General features: G+C 44.0%; 2 protein-coding genes across 3 annotated transcripts in view; one reads left to right on the top strand and one right to left on the bottom strand.

Moving 5' to 3' along the window:
* Positions 1–19,062, bottom strand: part of RAB3B (RAB3B, member RAS oncogene family) — a 66,085-nt gene extending 47,023 nt beyond the window's left edge. For both annotated transcript variants that reach the window (XM_040627316.1, XM_040627315.1), the window contains exons 1-2: positions 18,855–19,062; positions 9,431–9,658 (exon numbers count right to left, since the gene is read on the bottom strand). In XM_040627316.1, the coding sequence (XP_040483250.1) occupies positions 9,431–9,658 (228 nt within the window). In that variant the 5' untranslated portion in view covers positions 18,855–19,062. The remainder of the gene's footprint in view (positions 1–9,430; positions 9,659–18,854) is intronic.
* The window catches only part of LOC121101961 (proline-rich protein 36-like), a 5,275-nt gene continuing 4,760 nt past the window's right edge, over positions 18,700–19,214 (top strand). The window contains exon 1 of the mRNA XM_040626600.1: positions 18,700–18,969. Coding sequence (XP_040482534.1) covers positions 18,700–18,969 — 270 coding nt within the window. The remainder of the gene's footprint in view (positions 18,970–19,214) is intronic.

The following is a 19,214-nucleotide window of genomic DNA, read 5'->3' as shown; positions in this document are numbered from 1 at the left end:
GTGAATGAGTACATAAATGGCTTCTCCTACACCAATTAAGGTAGAGGTAAGGGGATGGTGGCCCCAAAGAATGGAGGCCCCTCGAATAGACAATAATGCCTTTCGGTTAATTCATTTGCAAATTACAAAGGCAGACTGTGCTTGCGATTCTGACTTGGCTTCCCATAGTCTTTGTTGTGATTTTAAAAATCAGATTAAAGCTCTCCAGCAGCTGGTTCCTACAGGCTTTGGGGAGATGAAAGTGTCAACATGTGTCTGCAGCCACACCAGGAAACTTGCTGCCTAGAAAAATCACTTCTGATTATCATAGAGCTACATATGAGATGTTGTACTCAGGAAGAGTCTCCATATTCCTGGAGCCACAAGGACCTGTCCAGTCTCCCACAGTCTCTCTGTGGGTCCCCAGTCTATGTTCAGGTGGCCAGATCTCACCTTCCTGAACTGGTAGGAAGAGCACTGAAAAATGTTAAGAAACCTCACTGTGGGCCCTTAATAAAGTCTACATCTCTCTCTGGACCTCAGCCTCCTCGTGTCTAAAATGGGAGCCTAAGATGGGATGAGCTCTGACCTCACAGGCATGTTAGCACCTAACAAGGTGACAGGTACTCTCAGCGGGCAGTGAGCCTAAGACGAAAACAGTACCTGTTTCAGGCAGTTAGCAGAGGGGACTCTCATTGGAGGAGAGGGAACTTGAGTTAGAGCCTTGAAGGATAGGGAGCATTTATATTAGATCTTTTCTATTTTTTGTTTTTTTTTGTTTGGATTTTTTTGAAGATTTTATTTATTTATCAGAGAAAGAGAGAACGCACAAAGCAGGGGGAGCAACAGGCAGAGGGAGAAGCAGGCTCCCCACTGAGGAAGGAGCCCGATGTCGGACTTGATACCAGGACACTGGAATCATGACCTGAGCCGAAGGCAGATGCTTAACTGACTGAGCCACCCGGGTGTCCCTTTTGCTTGTTTTCTTTTTGTTTCTTTTTTAGTTTTTATTTAAATTCCAGTTGGTTAATGGGGTGTCAGGGTGGCTCAGTTGGTTGGGCATCCAACTCTTGATTTCAGCTCAAGTCATGATGTCAGGGTCGTGAGATCGAGCCCCATGTCTGGCTCTGCACTGGATGTGGAGCCTGCTTATGATTTTCTCTCTCCCTCTGCCCCTCCCTGCCTCTTGCACATGCACGACCTTGCTCTCTCTCTCTCTCAAAAATAAATAAATAGATAGATAAATTCCAGTTAGTTAACGTACAGTATAATATTAGTTTCATGTGTACAATAGATCTTTTCCATGTTATCAACAGATGCTGTTGTAGTCAGAACAACAGCATCCCAAAAGATACTCACATCTTAATCCCCAGAACCTATGAATATGTTACCTGGCATGGCAAAAGGGACTTCACAAATGGGATTAAATTAAGGTTTGGAGATGGGAGACTATCCTGATTATCCAGTAAGCCCAAGATAATCATAAGGGTCCTTATAAGAGAAAAGCAGGAAGGTCAGAGAGAGAGAGAGCGAGTGAGAGAGATCAGAAGATGTTGTATCTCTGGCTTTGAAGATGGAGGAAGGGGCCACAAGCAAAGGGATGCAAATGGCCTCTGGGAGCTGAAAAAGCAGCTTAATCGCTCTTCCCTAGAGCCACCAGAAGGAACACACACCTGCCAACACTTCAGTTTTTAACTTAGTGACACCAATTTTGAACTTCCGAGCTCCAGAACTGTAAGAGAATAAATTTGCATTGTTTTAAGCCACTAAGTTTGTGGTAATTTGTTAGGGCAGCAATAGGAAACTCATACAGATGTCCATGAGACAGCTGCCCAATCTCATATAATCCATTATTACAGATACTTAAATTCTTGGGAAAAAGTCTCTCTCTCTTGATGTCCTAGTTTGTTTTCCTTTACAAGAACAAGAGAACTATGCTACTCATTTTATTTCACTTTTGGAGCTCAGAGGTTAATCCAGTCTCACTAGTTCTGGAGAGCAGAGAATGTGTCACTCTTTGTATTAATTTCTCTATCCCCAATGTAAGCCATAGTAAATATCATTAAAAGACTGCTTAAGAGTCACAATCCTTAATGTAGGTTTCTAGTATGATTGTATTTCCCCACATTCCTAAGCTCCATTATATTTATTGCACTTTTTTTTTTTTTTTTTTTTTTTTTTTAGAAAGAGAGAGAGAGAGCAGAGCTGGGAGGGACAGAGGGAGAGGAAGAGAGAAAGAATCAAGCAGGCTCCATGCAGCATGGAGCCCTATGCAGGGCTCAATCTTACTACCCTGAGATCACGACCAGAGCCAAAATCAAAGATCAGACACGTAACTGACTGAGCCACCCAGGTGCTCCACATTTACTGAATTCTTTTTTTTTTTTAAGATTTTATTTCTTTATTTGACAGAGAGAGAGACAGCCAGCGAGAGGGGGAACACAAGCTGGGGGAGTGGGAGAGGAAGAAGCAGGCTCCCAGCAGAGGAGCCTGATGCGGGGCTCGGTCCCATAACACTGGGATCACGCCCTGAGCCGAAGGCAGACGCTCAACGACTGAGCCATCCAGCTGCCCCTAATTATTGCATTCTTATATTACGGTTCTAAGATATAAGTCTTTGACATTCCCTGATATAATTTTCACTACTTTTCATATTTATGAGTGACTCTAAAGCCATGTGGTAACCTAAATTTCATCAAGGTGGCTGTGTGGGAATAAGGTAGTTGGCTACTAAGTGAACTAGCTGACTTCCCAAGAGCCCTATCTCATCTGGTCCTATGGTTCTTAGCTCCTGGTGACATAGGGAGTCACTTGTTATTACCATAGAATTCAGCATTCGCAGGAAATCTCTTAAGACTCCTCCTATTTTTCCCAGCTTTCATTATTCTGTCCAACTTCCCTTTGGAGTGAAAGCTTACTTCTATCTATCTCTTTAATTATAAAAAGAGCTGTTGGAGGAGGGACCCTCCCTTCCTCCATGAGGAAGACTGAACATGGAGGTAGAGGCATCTAACTCAGACCTGGGTGGGATGCTTTAGGACTGATGCATTAGTAAGTCTGGGCCACATGGACTTTGACCTTGGATGCATATCGCATGAGCTAATTGCAGCTGGCCCATGTTGGCCTGTGATTGGTTTCTCCGTCTCCCTAAGTCCAGAGTGAAGTATTAGCAAGCGCCACTTCCCTAAAGACTTGGACCAGGTGCTTCATCCTAGCTTCTGTCAGTAATATGGCTGTCACATTATTCCTCTTCTCTCTGACTCCTGCGTCTATCTCTCACTTGGTTCCAAACTTAAGGAGGGAAGAAAAGGAGTATCATTTCTTGATCACCCTGGAACCTTAATAAAAACTACTGTTTGTTGAATGTTTACTTCATGCTAGGCATTATGTTAGTGCTTTACACACTTTATCCTTCCAATATCATCACCAACACAACAAAACAAATAGAATAAGGTAGGTACACACAAGTGCTGTAGTAATGAGAGCTTCAGAGGAATGAGTTGCAGAGAAAGAAAGATGATGGAAAACAGTGATACCAGGATAGGCCCAGGAGTAAGGACAGTGGCCTATAAATCCTTCACAAAACAGAGTTCTTTTTGGTTTTTTTAGATTTTATTTATTTGACAGAGAGAGACACAGCGAGAGAAGGAACACAAGCAGGGGGAGTGGGAGAGGGAGAAGGAGGCTTCCCACTGAGCAGGGAGCCCAATGCAGGGCTCGATCCCAAGACCATGGGATCATGACCTGAGCCGAAGGCAGATGCTTAACGACTGAGCCACCCAGGTGCCCCACAAAACAGAGTTCTTAAACAATCGAAGAGGAATGTTGGACAGGCCAGCCAGTGCTTTCCCAATCTATACACAAATAACCCCAGACACATGAAGCACTCCTATCTTTAAAGTCTTTTTGACATGCTGGTCACCAAAAAAGCCTCACTGGTGGGAGTAGGCAGGAGGAGATACTATCTTTCCACAACAGAGACCCCAGCCATCATGTCCCCTGACAGAGATAGGCCTGAGGTGAACTGGTATGATGAAGGTCATCAACAAAGCTAGCCTTTTAAATTGTGAATAGAATTTGACCCTGAACTCCAGCTGCAACCCAGGGATGAGATTTAAGTCACAGTTCAGTGATTCCAGAGTTCTGAGTCCCAGGGCCTGAATTTGAAACAAGTCTATTCTTTTCCTTCAGGGCCCTTACCACAGATAAAATTCGTTTTTTTTTTTTTTTAAGATTTTATTTACTGATTTATTTGAGAGAAAGAGAGAGAGCGCATGCGTGCAGTGGGGAGAGGCAGAGGAGGAGGGAGAGGCAGGGGGAAAGAATCCCAAGCAGACTCATGCCGAGTATGGAGCCTGACATGGGCCTCAATCTCACGACCCCAAGATCATGACCTGAGCTGAAAGCAAGAGTCCGAGGCTTAACTGACTGAGCCACCCAGGCACCCCCAAATAAGGTATTTTTTATCCATGTACTTAGTGTCTATCTCCCCTCCTAGAGGGTAAGCTCTGTGCGATCAGGAAGGCTGTTTCCCCACAGCTAGGACAATGCCTGGCACAATGTCTAGAGAATGAATTAAAGAATGAAGTTTACAGTTTGGCTCCACATAAGGAACTTCACATCTCTGACCTCAAACATCCATTCTTTATGGAGATAACTACCTCCCTGGGTCAGAGGGAAGGTGGGAAAGATACAAAGAATGACTGAAATCACATACAAGAAGAATTCACACGCCTGACAACATCCACAATCCCCTGATCTCCTCAAGGCTTCAGAGTTCTCTTTAGGCTCTCCTTTGCATTTCCTCACTTGGTCATAACAACTCATGAGGCAAGAAGAACAAGGATTATTTTCTCCCTTTGATAGTTAGGGAAACAGGCCCAGATCACATGACTAGAGGGCAGAGCCAGGACTGAAACCCAGGACTCCAGAGTCCCAGGTTAGCTCAGTCCTCCTACAGACCCCAAGATTCTTCCCTTGACCAGCACCAGACTCAAGATTCCCTGCAGTGGGCCCCAAATGGAAGTAGTGGAAGGCCCTCTCCCACTCATCTCTTCCCACAGGCTTCCAGCCGTTGCTTGGCAACCAGCACCCAGCAGTAAATGGCCTCTAGTCAGGTCTGTTGCTGTGGAGTTACCAAGTCTCTCTCCCTTCACACCTGTGCATGCTCTCACTCTCTGTTAATGAGACTTCTCCCCTACCCCCCATCCCCAGTAAGATTCTCTTCTCTGATCCACAACAATTAACCTCTCATGAAACAGAGGGGGCTCTCAGGGAACTATGTAGCCAAGGACCCCAGGGAACAAAGCACTCCAATACCTTCATCACCCAACATCCTCCAGAGATGACAGAAACTCCTTTTGTGAATGGTCCTGCTCAGCGATGCTCATAGCCTCCTCTTATTCCCTCTCCACCTTCCACCCTGACAATGGCTTTCTGAAAACCCGAGAGATCAAATTGGCTGGAGAAATTTAATTGAACACTTCAGACAGTGCCTGTCCTGTCCCAGCACTCCTGGAACCACAGGTGGAAAACCTGGGAAGGGACCCAATCAGCCTTTGCATATGGATCAGAAGCAGAGGAGAAAAGAAACCTAACATTTATTGTGTTCCTAATACAAGCCAGGCACAATACTATGTTACCACATGTAGCCCCTCATCAACAAACTTGTGAGCCTTTTACAGTTGAGGATACTATTCATAGAAATAAAGTAACTTAACAAAGCTCACACAGCTTACAAAATAATCACAGAACTTTTGTTTACAGAAGTAAATATGTGTAAGTAGATTTATATAAGTAGATATGTGCTCCCCCTTCTTCCTAAACAATTAATTGATTATCAAATTCTGTAAATTCTAGTCCTAAATCTCTCTCCTCATTTCCATCCCTTGGGTCATTTTGTCACTGTCTTATTATTATGTTCCAAATGCTGTATTCTCCCAAAATTTATACATTGAAGCCCTAACCCCAATGCGGCTGTATTTGGAGATGGGGATGATAAGTTAGTGATTAAGGTTAATTGATGCTACAAGAGTGGGGTCTTGATCTGACAGGATTAGTGTCCGTATTAGAAGAGACACCAGAGAGCCCCCTCACTCTCCATATACAAGCACCAAGGAAGGGCCATGTGAGCACACAGCTAGAAGGCAACCATCTGCAACCCTAGGGGAGAGCTCTCTCCAGATATCAACCAAGCTGGCACCCTGATCTTGGACTTCCAGTCTCTAGAACTGTGAGGAAATAAATTTCTGTTGTTTAAGCTACTGAGTCTGTGCTATTTTGTTACCACAGCCTGAGCAGGCTAATACACTTAATTCATGCCTTTATGACTTACCCAAACCACTGACTTCTTTGCCTTGCTTCCATCTACCCTCCAAACTGAAGCAAGGGATCTTTCTGAAATGCAAATCTGACCTTGTTAAAACCCTTCTATGGCTCCCCACTGTCTGGTAATGGTCTCCAAATTTAAACCCCTGTAAATAAGACCATGTGAGCACATACCCACAATATTCGTGTATTTACTTAGATCATATGTACATATATAACTACTTCTGTACACAAAAGATGTTAAAATAAATAAAGATGACATAACTAATATTTCAGTGTTTATATTTTAATGTATTTATGAATAGTACAGACCTTTTTTTGCTATAGAAAACCACATATGCACACATGCACAAAATCTCTTTGCTAAATTTTTTTTTAGCAAAAGCAATGTGATTGACTATGTCAGATCTAATTAGATCATCACTGATTTTACCTCAAAACATGTTTGACAATGAGCTTGTGCTGGGAGTCAGAGAAACATCAGTTCAGCCATTTTTCATGCTCACTTGGGTTCCCTATGATAAGTGTAGTCTTCAGGCAGAAGTTTCTTTGTAAGACACTTTGAAAACCACATATCCATCATGAAGGTTTATTTAGTTAAATTAGGTGGTATAATCAGTAAATCCACTGCAAAAGCTCACAATGGCTGAACATAAATGAAGGACTGAGGGAGCCACCATGGCCAATCCCTTAGAAGGGCAGAATGTCTTCCCCTACTTGAAAACTTTTTGAATTCGGGATATGTGACCACGTGATGTGGAGATCACATGAAGACATCTATGTCAATCCACACAGGAAATATTAGTAAATATGCATTTTATCTTTGTAGATAAAAATAAATTCTGATAGTTTCTTCAGCTCTCTCAACAATCATCAGGTAGGTAAACTCTGGCCCATGACAAGAAACTTCTGTTTGCTGTGCAAGGTCTCCCGGACCTTCAAGCTGCTGCCTGATATCCTCTCCAGCAAATTTCTCTCTCAGCACCCCTCCCTGCTCTTCGCAGCCGTGCTCCAGTTCCCTGTATTGCTCACCATGCCCCAATATCCTGTGCTCTCATCTCTCTGTGCATTAGCTGTGAAGAGGATGCTAGATAACATGAGGGGAAGCACTCGGCACAAAATAGGTACTAAATAAATGCTTATCGATTCTCACCATGAGATCGGCAAACCAAATAGTAGTTAAACCAAAGTGGTTCTTCAATTTTAGCCTGCCTCAAAACCACCTGGAAGGCTTGTTATAACATACACATTGTTGGGCCATAGCTCGGAGTTTCTTATTTAGTGGGTGTCCAAGGAGGGGCGTGAGAATTTGCATTTCTAACAAATGTAAAGCTGATGCTGCTGACCTGGAGACCACACTTCTAGAACCAATGAACTAAGTAATCTGTTTATCTTCTCACATTTCTAATAACTCATAATTTCTCAATACTTTTAATAGAGACTACATGAACAAAATTAACTTTTATCTCTATTAAATTAATACTTAACATTACCATAAATGGAAGTACGGGCTCTGTAATACCTAACAGGTACAGTGTAGAGAAAAGAGCACATAACTTGGAATCAGAAGGTCTGAGTTGGAATCCCACTTTGCAACTGTGTGGTCGATTTAAGGTGAGTAAATTACTGAGTCTGAATTTTTTCCTTCTGTAAAATAGGAGTGAATTAAAATAATATTTGCCCCATGGGGTTAATTGTAAGATAATAATATATGGAGATAATTTCTAAAAAGAAAAGTATTGTATACAGCCAATAAGATATATGCACAATGTATTAATGTACATTTAACAAGTTGAATGGAAAGATAATAAACAACACACGCTTTGAATACTTTAAATCACTAATTTTTAAAATTTCCAATCCTGGTACTAATTCATTATTGAAAAGTATATGATCTAAATTTTACTATATCATCTCAAATATATATATATATTTTTAGTACCACTCTACTAATAAATTGGTAGTAAATACCAATAATAGTAGCTGTGGTGGCCAGCTTCTAAGATGGTCCCCAATGATCCTCACCTCCCAGGATTCATACCCTTGTTTACTTTCCTCCTACACTGAATCAGTGACCAATAGAGTACTCTAAGGCTAAGTAATAAGAGACATTGCCACTTTCTCTCTAGTTTCTTGGCTCTCTCCCTCTGGGGATGCCATGAAGATACTTAAGCAACTCCATGGAGAGAACCACATGGGAAAGAACTAAGGCCTCCTGCTAACAGTCAGTACCTGATGCACATGAGTAAGCAGCTTTGGAATGAGATCCTCCAGCCCCACTCAAGCCTTCAGATCTGCAGCCTGAGCCAATATCTGGCTGCAACCTCATAAGAGGCCACAAGACAGAAACCAAGCTACTCCCAAATGTTTGATCCACAGAAACTGTGTAATAATGAATTATTGTTGTCGTAAGCCATCAAGTTTTGAAGTGATTTGTTATGCAGTGACAGATTACGGGCACAGGAGCTAACATTCACTGTGCATTTACTACATTCCAGGAACTATGCTAAGAACCAACAGCCCTCTGATGTAGATGCTATTATAATCCCCAAAGAGGAAAAGGGATCCTAGAGAGGTTAAGTCATTTAGTCAAGATTCCATGATTAGGGGCGCCTGGGTGGCACAGCGGTTAAGCGTCTGCCTTCGGCTCAGGGCGTGATCCCAGCGTTCTGGGATCGAGCCCCACATCAGGCTCCTCCGCTGGGAGCCTGCTTCTTCCTCTCCCACTCCCCCTGCTTGTGTTCCCTCTCTCGCTGGCTGTCTCTATCTCTGTCGAATAAATAAATAAAATCTTTAAAAAAAAAAAAAAAGATTCCATGATTAGTGAGTGGCAGAACTGGAAGCTGAATCCAAATTTCTAACTCCAAAGCCCAGATTCTTGGTCACTCAATTGTATGGGCAGGCTAAAGTCTCTCAGACAGTTAAGCGGCAGAAGCAACTGAGCCCCCAGAGGAGAGAAACTTCTATAAAATCAGCAAGGGGCAGTCCAGGGGCCAGACTTCCAACAGCACTGGTGCTTGATGCCATAAGACCCAGAAGTTCCAAACTGGCCCTCACCTCCCAGCCCTTCTACTAGCAGACTAGTCACCCTGAGATAATCCTGTGCAAGATGCCCAGGACTCACCCAGATCTGCAGCTTCACTCGCTTCTCATGGCGGTAGACAGTCTTCACCTTGAAGTCAATGCCCACAGTGCTGACGAAGGCTGGAGTAAAGGTGTCGTCGGCATAGCGGAAGAGGAAGGAGGTTTTGCCAACACTGCTGTTGCCGATGATGAGCAGTTTGAACATGTAGTCGAAATTCTGGTCGGAAGCATCTTTGACTCCAGCTTTACTCTCAGTCACTGAAGCCATCTGTAGGAGAGACCTGTGGTCACTCAGGAACACATTTCCAGTGCCATCAATCTTTAATGGTCACTCCACCGTTCACACACATACTCTCCACCCAAGCATCACTAAAGAAACACATACACCACAGGATCACCCCAGTACTGCACCTGCTCCAAATGTTGTCTCGGGGTTGGGGTGGAACCTGGTTCCTCCCATTCATTCCTTCTGCAAATATTTACTGAGCACGTTGCTCTGGGTCAAGCCCTGTGCTGGTTATAGTAGGGATTACAAATATGAATCAGACATGGTATATGACCTCTGAGTGGCCACAGATTAGAGTGAAAAAGCATGTAAACACAGGGTAACAGGGCAGTAGATAAGCCATAAGACAGAGGGAAGCGTTGGCCCAGGAAGCCCACAAAAAACATCTAACATTTAACCCAACTTGAAGGTATGATGGTCAAGGAGAGTCTCCTAGAGGAGGCAGCTCCTGAGCTGAGTTTTGAAAAGGAAAAGCCAAAACAGTAAACACATGATTATTCCAGGAAAGGCTCAGCACAGGGCTATCATTCCCCTGTTTCAAAAACATTCACAGCTCCCCATGGCTTTAACGATCAAGCCCAAACTGTTTTACTTGACAAAGAACCAAGTAACCAAAGAATAAACTCTCTAAACTTTATCTTACACTAAGCCTTCTCCCTACCAACCTGTGCCACTTTTATACCAAATTACACACTTTAAATATGTCGTGTTATTTCTTGCTTTGCCCCTTTAGACTTGTATTCTTTCTGTTTACAACACTCTTCTAATAAACTCCTCTTCATCCTTATAGATCCAAATGAAGTCTCACCTTCCCTGTGCGTGGCAGAGGCATGCCCTCCTGCCTCCATGCCACCAGAGCACACTAACAGCACTGGTATCATTTCAAAACTGTTTACTATTCCAGCTCCTCCTTCAGACCAAGCATCTTGGACTTGATGTACTTCATTTCTGCATCTCTAGCCTCCAGCACAAGTCCTAGTACATAATCAGCACTCAGTAAATGTGTGCTGGATTAATAAAATTTACATCATCCCTCTGGGACTCAATCTCATCATCTGGAAAATGGAGAGGACAATTTCTGCCTTGCTTTTCTTACAGGGCTGTTACAGCAAATGAGATAACGATAAGTAAGACCTTAATAAACTGGTAAATCCCACACAGCTGTGAACATAAGTCATTATTGTTCCAAATCTTTTAAAGCCTTGATCCTTTTTTTATTTATTTATTTGCTCACTCATCCATTCAGCAAGTATTTATTTATGTGCCAGGCTTTCCCTGAGATCCCAGCTCTCTCAAACCTGCCACCTTTCCTAGAACACTTTGAATCAGAACCCCATAATCCAGCACTCGGTCCTGTAGTCCTATTGGAGTAGCAGATGCCCTACTTCTCCACCTGCAATCTCTCCTTATGCTCAGCACTGGGTTCTTGGACAGGCTGTGTAAGTGATCAGAGGTGGGTGGGAGACAGACCTCACATGAGATAATGTCCAGGGTGTCACTCTCTTTAGAAATTCCTGTTTTTGAAGGAAACAGTCAACAAAACCAAACTACAACCAACAGAATGGGAGCAGATATTTGCAAATGACATATCAGATAAAGGGTCAGTATCCGAAATCTGTAAAGAACTTATCAAACTCAACACCCAAAGAACGAACAATCCAATCAAGAAATGGGCAGAAGATATGAACAGACATTTCTCCAAAGAAGACATACAAATGGCCAACAGATACATGAAAAAATGCTCAACATCACTCATCACAATGAGATACCACCTCACACCAGGCAGAATGGCTAAAATTAACAAGTCAGGAAACAACAGATGTTGGTGAGAATGCAGAGAAAGGGGAACAGAACACTCTTACACTGTTGGTGGGAATGCAAGCTGGTGCAGCCACTCTGGAAAACAGTATGAAGGTTCCTCAAAAAGTTGAAAATAGAGCTACCCTACCACCCAGCAATTGCACTACTGGGTAGTTACCCCAAAGATACAAATGCAGTGATCTAAAGGGGCACATGCACCCCAATGTTTATAGCAGCAATGTCCACAATAGCCAAACTATGGAAGGAGCCCAGAGGTCCATTGACATGAATGGATAAAGAAGATGTGGTATGTATATACAATGGAATACTACTCAGCCATCAAAAAATGAAATCTTAGGGGCGCCTGGGTGGCACAGCGGTTAAACGTCTGCCTTCAGCTCAGGGCGTGATCCCGGCGTTATGGGATCGAGCCCCACGTCAGGCTCTTCCGCTGTGAGCCTGCTTCTTCCTCTCCCACTCCCCCTGCTTGTGTTCCCTCTCTCGCTGGCTGTCTCTCTCTCTGTTGAATAAATAAATAAAATCTTTAAAAAAAAAAAATGAAATCTTGGAGCGCCTGGGTGGCACAGTCGTTAAGCGTCTGCCTTCGGCTCAGGGCGTGATCCCAGCATTCTGGGATCGAGCCCCACATCAGGCTCCTCCACTAGGAGCTTGCTTCTTCCTCTCCCACTCCCCCTGCTTGTGTTCCCTCTCTCGCCGGCTGTCTCTGTCAAATAAATAAATAAAATCTTAAAAAAAAAAAAAAGAAATCTTGCCATTTGCAACGACATGGATGGAACTAGAGGGTATTATGCTAAGTGAAATAAGTCAATCGGAGAAAGACAATTATCTTATGATCTCATTCATACGTGGAATTTAAGAAACAAAACAGAGGATCATAGGGGAAGAGAGGGGAAAATAAAATAAGATGAAATCAGAGAGGAAGAAAAACCATAAGAGACTCATAAGGAAACAAACTGAGGGTGGCTAGATGGGAGAGGGTAGGGGAATAGGGTAACTGGGTGATGGACATTAAGGAGGGTAAGAGATATAATGAGCACTGGGTGTTATATGCAACTGATGAATCACTGACCTGTACCTCTGAAACTGATAATACATTATATGCTAATTAACTGAATTTAAATTTTAAAAATTCTTAATTAAAAAAAAGAAAGACATTACTGTTTTTGTTCCTCAAAGGAAAAGAAAGGGATTTTGACTGGTGGATTTAGCTCTAGGGGCCTCTCAGGTGAGCTGTAAGGACAAGGAACTGACAAATATAGAAAGTTTAGAGCTCTCTTGAAGAAAGGTCAGACAAATATGTAGGATTATTAACAGCCCTTTAATATGCCACTAGTAGATGCCAGTGGCCTCTGTTCTTCCTTCTCCTCTTTCCTCCCAGCTCTCAACCCTTTATCTGAGACCCTTGGTCCCATTCCTGTATCAATCTGCCCCATGACAACACTCGCTAGTGAGTGTGGAAAATATGGACACATGGATCATCTACATGGAAAAAGAAAGTGATATTGGAGGAGAGGGTGCCATTGCTTGCTTAAACTGTGTCATAGCCCTAACTTTTCAGCTTTTCATGGTACAAGATGCAGAGCCTGTTTCAAGAATTGGCCATTCAAAGGAATTATGCTTTTTTTCAATCTAAAACAAGGGAAGCAACCACAACAGCCTCACACCATCCTCTACTCTGCTGCCAGTCGTTTTTGTTTGTTTACAAGAATTTCTGTTTTGAAAGTATATATTCATTATAAAAAATTAGAAAAGAACACAAAACACTCCATCCACTCAGAAACTGCCATTGTTAACATTTAAATGTATCCCCTCCCTTATTTTCTTATGCAGCAAAGTACCAGCTGTTTTTAAATTACATTTTATTATTTGTTGATTTAAAAAGTAGCACATACATTGAAAATAAGTCAAACTTTTACTGTTTGCAAGAGTTATCTTATCACCATCTGTAGCTGGCATTATTTTCTTAGTTTTTACCCTGAAAAATAAGTAATATGTAACGTAAAGGTTTATAGTGAAAAGTTCACCCCCGATTTCCCAGCCTCTGTTCCTCTCCCCAGAGGCAAGTTTGTTACCAATGTATGTATCCTTCAGGGTTAGTCTTTGCATATATAAATATAGAGGTCTGTTTATACTTTTTATCTATGTGTAAATGATAGCATGCCATATATCCTTGTCTATTATCGTCTATGTATATATTTTTTTATTTTTATTTTTTTTATTATTAATGATTTTTTATTATATTATGTTAGTCACCATACAGTACATCCCTGGTTTCCGATGTAAAGCTCGATGATTCATTAGTTGCATATAACACCCAGTGCACCATGCAATATGTGCCCTCCTTACTACCCATCACCAGTCTATTCCATTCCCCCACCCCCCTCCCCTCTATGTATATTTTAATAGCTGAGATCATAGTTTCCATTAGTTTTGTATCCTGCTCCTTTTCACTTAACATTATATCATAAATATTTTTTTTCTGAGACTTTTAAAACTCTTCATAAATATCATTTCAATTGACTACATTGTATTCTATCCTACAGATGTGTCGTAGGATCAATTCTTTAACATAGTACCTTTATTTTTCTATTTTTAGTTATTATAAATTAAATCAGAGTGGTCATGTCTTTACGTAAATATTTTTTCAGTTTCCTATTTATTTCCTTAAGAAAGATCCCTAAAGAAGGAACTGCTGGTCAAAGAGTAACTTTACTGAAACACAGATTTGATCCTTACCTCATTTCACATCCTCTATCTCATTTTATCCTCTAAACCTGGGAGATAAAATTAGATGGACAGATATTATTATTCCCATTTAATCAAGAAAGAAACTAAGGACCAGAAATTAAGGATTTGCTCAAGCCTCACAACCAACAGTTGAGACTAGACCTAGTACCGTGCGTCGTTATAGGAAAGTTCAAAATCCCTGTTCCATTCCTCAATTGAATTTTTGGGCAAGTCATATCAGCTCTCTAAGTCAAGCATTTCTACTTTAAAATAGAGAAAATACTACCTACTTCACAAAGTTGTGGTACAAATAGAATGAGCAGCTGCTATATGTAATTAATCTAGCATGGTTTCTTGGCTCTGAGAGGTACTCAATAAACATTATTTCACTGGCTCCTTTAATTCACTTCTGCAGTCAAATCTTGTTCAGCTGCTCTCTTCCTATTCTGGACTATATTGTTGAAGTTTGTTTTACAATGAGCCGTCTACTTCTGGATTCACCTGAGTTTTATCGATCCTTACACCCTGTTAACACTGGACCTATAGCAAATCTTTAGGGCATGTTACTCCTTTCAATAAACATTTACTGAGCATTTGTCATGTGCCAGACTATTGATGTAAATGTCCTATTATTGGTCTTCATTTTTCCTGATGCAGCCGTTTACACTCTTAGATTTTTGGAATAAGAAGGGATTTGGGAGTGGCAGCTTTACCGTAACAAGAAGCCTGGCTCCTGGTCCCAGCTTTCCTATAATTCAATGTATGAACTTGGGCAAGTCATTTAAACTCTGAACCTCGATGATCTCATCTATGGTATGAGAATATTATCTACTTCCAAAAGCTGCTGTGGATTCAGTAAGAGAGTTAAGTAAGAGAATGTATATTAATGTGCTTCATACACTGTGTTGAGAAAAACGCATGTGGCCTCGTGGAGAATCAGTGGGGAAACCGCCTGATTTTATGAGCTATGTCTGCCACGGGGAGTGAAGGAAAAGTGAACACTAGTTTCAGTCCTAAACTGATGCACTTCCCTTCATTTCACAGGTTTAAAAAAAAAAAATTGAGGCTCCATAAAGAGAAGTGATTTGTCCAAGGTCATACAGCAAGCCAGTTGTTGTATTATGACTAGACCTTCTGTTATGTAATGACTCCCAGACTGGACTAGGCTTAGGAAAATTTAAAACTTTAACATTTTTAGGGTGAGTAAAGAAGCATCTCCAGCACCCTGCGCAGCTCTTCCCTACCACCTGCTATACTGTACTGTCAACATCCGTTGATGTGCACAGAGTAGCCTTCCCAGTAGGTGGTGTGAGAATAGGGAGAGGTGGAGGGCAAAGAGGTTCGGTTGAAAGGCATGTTCGGATGCAAGCCTCCAAGGGAATCTTTTCAGGAAGGTGGCGGGCTACACAGACATTTGGAAGAGAGGCAAAAAGCATCACAGCAGGCAGCTGCCTGAGGCAGATAGGAGCAGACAGTTCACTGCACATTGGTGAGTGCAGAACGCATTTGTAAGATAAGCATCAATCAGATCTTCCATGTTTTTTGTGACAGTCACATAAATGATAGAGCTGGGTAGCTCACTGTCTCTGTGACAAGCAATAAAGATGAAGGCCCGGGGACCATCTGGGAAGTCATCTCTGGTCCCAAGCTGGGGGGGAAAAGGAAATGGCCCCTCGGAGGATTGGTAAGAAAAACAAATAAGGCTTTCAGACTGATAGGCGCAGAAATAAGCACCTAAGGAAGAAGCTAACTCCAGCTAGGAAAGAGAGGAGAGAGTAGGAGCTAGTCCTAAAATCTAGTAAGAGATCAACTCATTACATGTAGTAAACAAGTGAATGAATGAAATTCTCTCTCTCTTTTTTTTAATTTTACTTATTTATTTGAGAGAAAGAGAAAGGGAGCACAAGCAGTGGGGGAGGGACAGAGGGAGAAGCAGGCTCCCCACTGAGCAGGGAGACCGAGGCCGGGCTCGATCCCAGGACCCCAGGATCATGACTTGGGCCAAAGGCAGACACTTAATCAACTGAACCACCCAGGTGCCCTGAACTTCTCTTTTGATAGAGCACAAGATTGAGTCCAAGAGACCTGGGTTGAGCCCTGGCTCTCTCAGCAGTCGTGAAACCTTAGGCAGATCATTTTTCTCATCTATAAAATGAGTTAATAAAAGACTTCCTAGCAAACTGTTTTAAGAATTAAAGCCAATATATGGGAAAGTGCTTTATAAACCCCTTAAAAAAATTTTTTTTTGGTCTGTCTGCTTCATGTTTTCTTCTACCAAGTCATCCTAGGTAGTAGAAATAGCTTGGGGTTCCAAGTCAAACAAACTAGATTAAGTTTCCAGGTCTGTCATTTATTAGCTGTGAGACCTTGGCAAGAATTTTTTTACATGACTAAGACATAGTTTCCTAATTTGTAAAACAAGCATTGTTGGGAAAATTATAGTCAATGTTGGTAAAACATCTAGATAATATATGACATATAGCAGGTGCTCAATAAAGGTACTCCATCTTCTCACTGGAAACATTTATTTAGTGAGGATAGGAAAAGAGTTGAGCAAATGTGGACCTCACCCTATTATATGCAAACTCCTCCCTAAAGCCATACTCTACTAACTTTTCTAATTCAACCTTTCTTGAGACATTCTCCAACCCTGCCCAGCCAGTCTAGCCCAGCCCACCTCCTATTTCCCCAGGTCTCTTAGAGCCACAGAAACTGTATCATAATAGCTACCATTTATTGCACACCTACTAAATGCCAGGCACTCTACTAATTGCTTTTGATGCATTCTATCTCTTTCATACACTGCTTTATAGTTTATGAAGCTCTTTTCACCCATGTTACCATATTTGCTTCTTACAACAATTCGGTGGGGTGGGGATGAGTGAATTGGAGGCAGGAGCACCAGCACAGGTCAACTGTTCACTGAATCAACATTCACTGAGCACCTACTGTGCACCATACCTGGTGCTGTACTCTGGGGAGATGGAGAGGAAACCTAAGGAGTTCTGAGCTTAGGGGGGGAAATCTTTAAAACATCCTCTGTAGGTTATTGGTATCTCTCTTCACATCATATTCCATAAGAAACTGGAGATTTATTTTTGGATTGGAGATCATTTTAGAGTTTTGCCTTTTCCCATAGCATTTCCTCTGATAGGAACACACTGTCCTCCACTATTGGCTAAATCCTCCATGACCAGAAAGCCTTCCTTTACCCATCATCTTCTGGCAAAATGTCTTCTCTGGCTAACACAGTGCCAGGACTTCCCACTACCATAGCCAGGGCTTTTCATGGTATTCCATGGTCCTTCTCCCTTTATATGCACAGAACAGGCGGGCATCCACCTGTAAACACGCACTCCTTTTACTGTCCTCAACCCCTTTCCATCTGAATTCCAGGAAGTTGGGATGGAAGGCCCTGTCTTTCTCCCACTCCCCTCCACACCTTTATTAGCTTCCAAAGGCTGCCACCCCGCCCTCCCTAAAGTCCTTCCCACATTTGGACTCAGGAACAGAGGCAGCCAGTGGATGAATTTTTTTGTCCAAAATTCTCTTCTTGTCTGTGATCCCAGGTGGTGGTGTAACAGAGTTCAGTGCCTGTGCCCCCTCCTCAGCCTTCTGAGTAGCTAAGACACGTTTAGCACCTGGGTGCCCATGGACTCCATACCAGCCCCATTATCTTCCCACCCTCACACAACCCACACCGGGTTCCTCCCCAACCTAACCCAATACACCCACTACCCTAATCTCTCCAAGCTCGCAGACAGTTCCTCCACCCCCAGCCGCCAGACCCCTGCTCTATTCCAGTGCCTCTCCACCCCCCCCCACCCCCAGCCAGAAGTCAGGCGCCCACTGCCCATATCCAAGGCCACTGCCCTCTCCCTCCACCAGCTCCCCGCCCCCTTCCTCTGCAGTCTGTGTAGACCCAGCCTCGCCTCCCACCTTCCCATTCTTCCAGGCTTCCCTCCTCCGAGCCCCACCCCCCAGCCGCCACTCACGGTTATCCCCCGTGCCCGCGCCAAGCTGGCCTCGGGCTCCGCATCTTTTTCGATCCCAGCTCTCGATTCAAATTCCCTCGCCCTCTTCCCCTCTCCCCGACCAACACCCCCCTCTGCCCAGAGCCCCTTTCCTTCATCACCTCACTGCTCTCCAGCTCACCACGACCCTGCAGACCCCGTCTACTGGCCTCCACGCCGCCCCCTTGCCCTCGCTCTCCTCAGTGCCCTCGCTTTGGCACCCTCTTCACGCCCCTCAGCTGCCTGGTACCCTCTTCACGCACTGCCCCTCTCAGTCCCTCCTTACATCTCCCCGCCCCCAACGCCCCGTGTTTCCCCCCAGCGAGCCCCTACTGACTCCAGTGGCCGCTCCTGCTTTCCCACCTCCCGCCGCCCCCTGCCCTCGGAGCACCCCTCACCGCCCTCGCGGTCTGGTAGACCTCCTCAGCGCCCCTCCCCAGGCTACGCGCCTCCCTCCCGGCCATGGTGCCCCTCCTCAGCAGCCTCCCCCAGCCTCTTATCCTCGGTGTCCCCTCCGCTGCCCGCACTCCTCAGCGCCCGCTCGCTGTCGCCAGCGCCCCGAGCGGGGGTCGGTCCCAGATTCTCTTCCGGCGGGGTGCCCGGGCCGCGCCCCTTACCTGGGACTCCGGGTGCGGGACGAGCGGCTCGCTCCTGGCAAAACAGCAGGACGGCGGACCTGGCGGCACGCGGCAGAAGGCGCAGCCGGTTCGCGGAACCGGGCGGTGCGAGTCGGTGAGGGTCGGGTCTGGTGCCCACCGCGGCTACTTAGGGCTGAGGCTCTGGCTACAGCTCGGCTCCGCCACAGCGGCGTCCAGGCCCCACCCACGCCCCGCCCAGGGGCGGAGTCCGCTTTCACTCCGCCCGGGGCTCCAGCTGCCGGCAGGTGTAGGAAATTCGTTATCTTGGGCCTCCCGCCCAACTTCCGCCCCCCGTTCGCGGATATCTGGGTGACTACCGTGATTTATCTTGTCACGTCT

Source organism: Ursus maritimus, unplaced genomic scaffold, assembly GCF_017311325.1.
Source record: "Ursus maritimus isolate PB19 unplaced genomic scaffold, ASM1731132v1 scaffold_12, whole genome shotgun sequence".
NCBI classification, from domain to species: Eukaryota; Metazoa; Chordata; class Mammalia; order Carnivora; family Ursidae; genus Ursus; species Ursus maritimus.
Note: the sequence above shows the minus strand (reverse complement) of the source record. Positions and strands in the feature narration are given on the sequence as shown.